The 5975-nt window shown below is 50.6% G+C and overlaps 1 protein-coding gene across 1 annotated transcript in view; it reads left to right on the plus strand.

The window, feature by feature from the left end:
* GDI2 (GDP dissociation inhibitor 2) overlaps positions 1-5975 on the plus strand; it is a 9562-nt gene that overhangs the window by 736 nt on the left and 2851 nt on the right. Inside the window, exons 2-6 of the mRNA XM_009331009.1 lie at positions 253-352; positions 1450-1584; positions 3020-3218; positions 4307-4438; positions 5015-5114. Of these exons, the coding sequence (XP_009329284.1) occupies positions 253-352; positions 1450-1584; positions 3020-3218; positions 4307-4438; positions 5015-5114 (666 nt within the window). The remainder of the gene's footprint in view (positions 1-252; positions 353-1449; positions 1585-3019; positions 3219-4306; positions 4439-5014; positions 5115-5975) is intronic.

Below are 5975 nucleotides of genomic sequence, written 5' to 3' on the forward strand. Positions count from 1 at the left end.
TTTAAGCCTTGGAGGAAGGAAGACTGGATGAGCAGAATAATGCTGCCTGATTCTTACTGTAAGAATTTACTGGATGTGCTTTGTGTATTGCATCAAAAGTCAAATTCAAGCTGAAACGCTGGCCAGAAGCTTGCTGTGAAGAGCTTATGTTCAGCTGGGGAGATGTGGGGGTGGAAAGTGTGTACATGTGTGGGAGAAATTATACCCAGAGATATTTCCTCTGCTATAATAAGTTTTGTATTCTCTCCGAAGCTCTACAAAAGGTTTAATCTACCAGGAACTCCACCAGAATCTATGGGGCGAGGAAGAGACTGGAACGTGGACCTAATTCCAAAATTCCTTATGGCTAACGGTAAGTGATACTGAGCTCCCAAATCTGCCTCGTAAGCTTAGCCTGGGTTAGCGTTCAGTGCTGTAATTGAATAAACAGCCCTTCAGCTAGCTCTTCGTGAACTTGTTGAAGCATTAATCAAAGAGCTGCGGAAAGCTCACTCGAGCTGATCTGCACGCGCTTATGCCAGAAGCACCACAGCTTCTGCTCTGTGACTCGATTCGCCTGTGGACCTCTCGAACTCGGAAGATGGCTCCAGCTTGGAGCGTGCAGCAGTGGCATGTCTGGAAGGTTTGAACGTCCGTTTTCCAACATCCTCTCTTAAAGTGTTTGCGTTTCTAGCCAGAGTTAATGCCATGAATTTGTGCATTGTTATTCTTCCATGGCTTAGGAAGAAACGGTTGATTCCATGGTGACTGTTAATCCCCTTTGTTCCTATTTTACGGCTTGCAGACTCTGTCATCCCTTATTGATGCTACAAATCCTCATTCTTTAATCTGTGTGTTCCAGTACTGGGACAGGTCTTCTGGACCACATCCACTATCGGTGAAGTGATTATCAATGCAAACAAGCTCAGGGGCAACTCATTTTGCCAAAAACCAACTGCTTGCTACTGGAATCTCTTGTCCCCGAAGCAGGAGGGGATAGATGTATTGTGTAGTGCCAGCCTCGCTCAAGGTTAGCGCGGTGGAAGACTTGATAGATTCCAGTCAAGTTTTGGTTACTCTAGTCTCGGCTTAGTTTCAGCTTGCATAGGCATTGTGGTGCGTTTTGAAGGGACAGCATCCCTCTGGGGATGTGACAGCGGGTGGGGAAGCGAAGGGGGAAACATGCTGAGGGATGGCCTTTACTCAGAGGACTCCTGGAAACCGCGGGAGTGACGAGGAAGCTGTTAATTGCCTGTAAGAAGCCTTAAAACCGCCTCATAATGCGCTAGTGAGTATCTGCCACAACCTGTATGTTACACAAAGCTGTAAGAGCTGTGTGGGTTGAACGTGGTGCTGCCGTTGAAGGGTTTGCTGTGTTGGAAGAACTGCCTGCCTTGTGAGAAGCACTGTCCTCCTCTTGGCTTCTGGCTACAGACCAGCTGGTTGACTTGTGCCAAACCTCCTTTCCAGGTCAGTTGGTAAAGATGCTGCTCTACACAGAAGTCACTCGCTACTTAGACTTCAAGGTGATCGAGGGAAGCTTCGTCTACAAGGGAGGAAAGATCTACAAAGTTCCTTCCACTGAGGCAGAAGCCTTGGCATCCAGTGAGTAGTTGCACCTTGCTTTGTTTCCTCCTGAGGCTACCGTCTCTAAACAAAAGCAAGACGGGTCTCTGCCACCCACGTCTGAGGATATTCTGTGCTCGTGTAGAAAAGAAATCTTGACGCTCCTCACGTGGTGCTGTGTGTAGACTCCGTCTCAGTAACAAGCTGCGCTTAGCATAGGAGTCTTCTGCATCTCATTTGACTTCAAACACCCCAAGGAGTCTTGGGCTTCCTGAGCTCTGAGTTACCATTTTCTTGGAGCTTTCAGATGGAGCCGGTCAAGCTGCCTGTTCTATGGCCCATCTGGTGAGAATTTGGCAGTATTTTACTTCCTCAGGAGGTTACATTTGGGGCTTACGCTCCCAGCTCTGCCGTAAATATTAACGTTGAGTCCTTGTTGGATGGAATTATGTGCGTGAAAAACGTTGTTGTGTTTGTCAGCAGGCAAATTGGAATGACTAATTCCGATACGTGGCACCTGGCGCAATCTTAATTGTTGTCTACTTAAATTTCACTCTTCAGATAAAACTACCGATCGCTCGTAATAGCGTAGTGAAATACGTTAGGAGCTGGCAGAGGGCAGTCCGTTAGCCTCACATGCGGGATGTATTTCGTAGCATCTCCGAAAAAATCTCGTGATACAGTGACTCCTGCAAATAGGGCTCCTGGTATGCGGCTTGTCTGTGCGTTGGAGCCTTCCTTATGGCAGACACTCCCATTTGCTGTGAAGCAATCGGTCATTCCTCCAATTTGGCCGCATTGCTGTCTCACCGGGGTCTCTTAAGAGACTCATACTGGCAGAAGTAGGAGGTGCCTTTGGTGCTGTCTCTGCCTTTGTGTTTCAGCAAGTCCAGTCTCGCTTCTCCAGTCTGTAGAAAACTCAAGCGTATAAACGGTGCCTTGTCCAATCTCGCGTTTGAAATGTTGACCCCCACAGCACTTGCGAGTTCCTTGGCGAGGCTGCAGGAGAGCCCAGCACCGCTTGCTCTGATGGGGCTTCAGGGAGCTCTTAGCTTTAGTGGGCATCAAGCTCTTAGCTTGGGTGATGCTAAGCCTGGTAGATACCAAACGCAGGTCTCTGCTTAGGGAAGCTCGGGTCAGGCTTTACGCCGGGCCAAGTGGAAACTGCTCTCTAAGCTTTCCCCCAGCTGAAAGTAGCGTAGGAGCTCGGCCTCCAGCCACGCCTTTGGGAAGTTGGCTGTACCACCTCTTGAGGTCTGGCGCACCCAGGACAGTTGCCAGTGAGGACCGGCTTGGCAGACGGCTGTGTCTCTCCTGCTTGAATGGAGAGCCTCGGTCAGCACTCAAGGCCGAACTCCACGTTATTGAGTGATGTTTAAAACACTTGTCAGTTCTTACCCGCTTCTGATACTCTGTGGCAATGGAGAAGCCATTTAGCAGCTGTGTAAGTTCTGACAAAATACCTTGTTTTTAGGCTTAATGGGCTTGTTTGAGAAACGCCGGTTCAGGAAATTCCTAGTGTACGTTGCCAACTTTGATGAGAACGACCCCCGAACTTTCGAAGGCGTTGATCCCAAGAAGACCACCATGCGCGACGTGTATAAGAAGTTTGACCTGGGGCAGGATGTTATAGACTTCACGGGCCATGCCCTCGCGCTCTACAGGACTGACGAGTAAGTGTGGGTTCAGTTGCTCCCCCAAATGGGCTGGGGTGCTGGGCGCTTGCAGCACAGGCCTTGCAAATTGAGGGTGGGATGTCTCGCAAAGCGCTTCTGTCCCTGAGTGCTGCATGAGTCTTAAAATACTGGGCCCTCTGCTGATGGGGTATTTAAAGTTTGTGGGTTCCTGGGGTTAATGAAGCATATTAATATTAATGAAGCAAGTTAACAGGCTTGGGGAAGAGTGGCTGGAAAGCTGCCCGGCGGAAAAGGACCTGGGGGTGCTGGTCGACAGCCGGCTGAACATGAGCCGGCAGTGTGCCCAGGCGGCCAAGAAGGCCAATGGCATCCTGGCCTGTATCAGAACTAGTGTGGCCAGCAGGAGCAGGGAAGTGATCGTGCCCCTGTACTCGGCACTGGTGAGGCCGCACCTCGAATACTGTGTTCAGTTTTGGGCCCCTCACTACAAGAAGGACGTCGAGGGGCTGGAGCGTGTCCAGAGAAGGGCAACGAGGCTGGTGAGGGGTCTGGAGAACAAGTCTTATGAGGAGCGGCTGAGGGAGCTGGGGTTGTTTAGCCTGGAGAAAAGGAGGCTGAGGGGAGACCTCATTGCTCTCTACAACTACCTGAAAGGAGGTTGTAGCGAGGTGGGTGTCGGTCTCTTCTCCCAAGTAACTGGCGAAAGGACGAGAGGAAATTGGACGTGAGGACAAATGTCTTTACTGAAAGAGTGGTTAAACATTGGAACAGGCTGCCCAGGGGAGTGGTGGAGTCACCATCCCTGGAGGTATTTAAAAGACGAGTAGATGAGACGCTGAGGGACATGGTTTAGTGGGCATGGGGGTGTTGGGTTGACGGTTGGACTCGATGATCTTGGAGGTCTCTTCCAACCTTAACGATTCCATGATTCTGTCTCCTTCCTGAATAAAACCCCCTGTGACACTAAGTGCTTCTAAAAGGGAAATTCCAGGGAAATACTGGCCGGGAGCAGCTGGAGGGTGGGGAAGGAAACTTCATGGGAAGTAAACGTTTTGCTCTCCGAGTGTATTCTGCTGTAAGTCTTGGTTTGTGAAACGTTGCAAATCGTGTAACTGCCCCTCCAGCTATCTAGATCAACCATGCCAAGAAACGATCAACAGGATTAAGCTCTACAGTGAGTCGCTGGCTAGATACGGTAAAAGCCCGTACCTTTATCCCCTCTACGGCCTTGGAGAGCTGCCCCAGGGATTTGCAAGGTGAGAACTTGGTTTTGGACTCCAGCGTTTTCTCAACCCTGCTGCGGTACCTGGTGGGGGATCAGACGTGTGGAGTCAGTGCTCGGGCTTCCAGAATGCGATGCCGCATAAAAACACTGCGGTCGTTGACGGTTCTCTCGCTGTCTTAATCAAGAAGCGATGCCGTCATGTGAGACTGCTTCTTTCCGGGCTTGTTTACCGCGATTCCTGTTAGGGGTGGTAGTTCTGGGTTTGCTCAGAGAGAACCGTTTGCAGCATGTGGTCTATCCGAGAAGTCGGATTTGCCCATGTGGCGTAGCCTGCAGCTCTTACACCGTAGGACTGTCTGGCTTGCACCAAGTAGATTCTTTCTAGCTGGATGTAATTGCACCTATAACTTGCTCCAAATACCAGCTGATACCTCGCGGAAGGAACAGCAGACACCATCTGCTGCCTAGGTGTTTCAGCAGCGTATTTTGAAGAGGTTTAAGTCTAACGTGTGGTTTGTCCAAGTGGAACAGAAACGAGGGGCTGGAAGGGCTGTGAAAAACCGAACGCGCACCTGTGGAACATGCTGAAGTGGCTTTACTCTTGCAGGCTAAGCGCTATATATGGAGGCACCTACATGCTGAACAAGCCCATCGAAGAGATTGTGATAGAAAATGGCAAAGTGGTTGGTGTGAAGTCTGAAGGGGAGGTACGGTACCTTCCAATTCTTTCCTTACTCCCCACCCCACATCCTGCCTCCCAAAATTGAGGCTGTCGGTCACCGATCTGAACAAATGAAGTAGAAAACCCCTCATCAAAACCCTAGGACCCAAACTGCTTGGCCGGTGCCGTTTTCCCCTGTGCCGGCTCGCTTAAGACATGCGGATGTTTTCGCGGTGAGGAGTACAGTACAGTAGTCCCACTCCAGGAGTCGGAGTGAAGTCTTCATGGGGTGGCAAGGTTGTTTTCTGAGTAAATCAGGCTGGCTAAACTGGGAAGGAGCTGCTTGCCTGTGTCTGACCTGGGTATGAAACCAGCTCTGCCCTTGACATTAAGCATCAGCCGCTCGGGCAGCTGGCACGCAGCCTTTCCGCGGCTTCTTCTCAACCTGGCAATGTAAAACTAAGGAGGGTGCTGCGAACTGCTTGGAAGCTATAAATGGGCTCCCAACTGGAGCGGGAGCTTCGCAGGACAGTTTAGCGCTTGCTGGTAGGGTAACGTGTCCCTCCTGGGGAGGGGATGACGTGTCCTGGCTAGCGGTGGAGGTGATAATCCGTGCTATAGACTGATGGGCCCAAGTGCAGGCTGCCTGGAGGCTTCAAATTGGTCAAATATTAAACTGTTACTGTAAAAACGAGTTCTAATGCGAACTGGGCAATTCGTCTCTGGTTCAGCCTTGACCGCAGCAAGTTACGGTCCTAGACTGGCAGGACCGGGCTCTGTAGTGGTTAGGGCTTAACTGTGTACTGAGTGAAGGGGAAGACGTGACTACACGCAGCTCTGCGTAGTCCTTTACGAGTAATGCACCGAGATGTGGGTTGTCCGAGCTGAAGCATGTTGCCGGCAGTGA

Source organism: Pygoscelis adeliae, unplaced genomic scaffold (genome assembly GCF_000699105.1).
Source record: "Pygoscelis adeliae isolate BGI_AS28 unplaced genomic scaffold, ASM69910v1 Scaffold129, whole genome shotgun sequence".
Taxonomy (NCBI): domain Eukaryota; kingdom Metazoa; phylum Chordata; class Aves; order Sphenisciformes; family Spheniscidae; genus Pygoscelis; species Pygoscelis adeliae.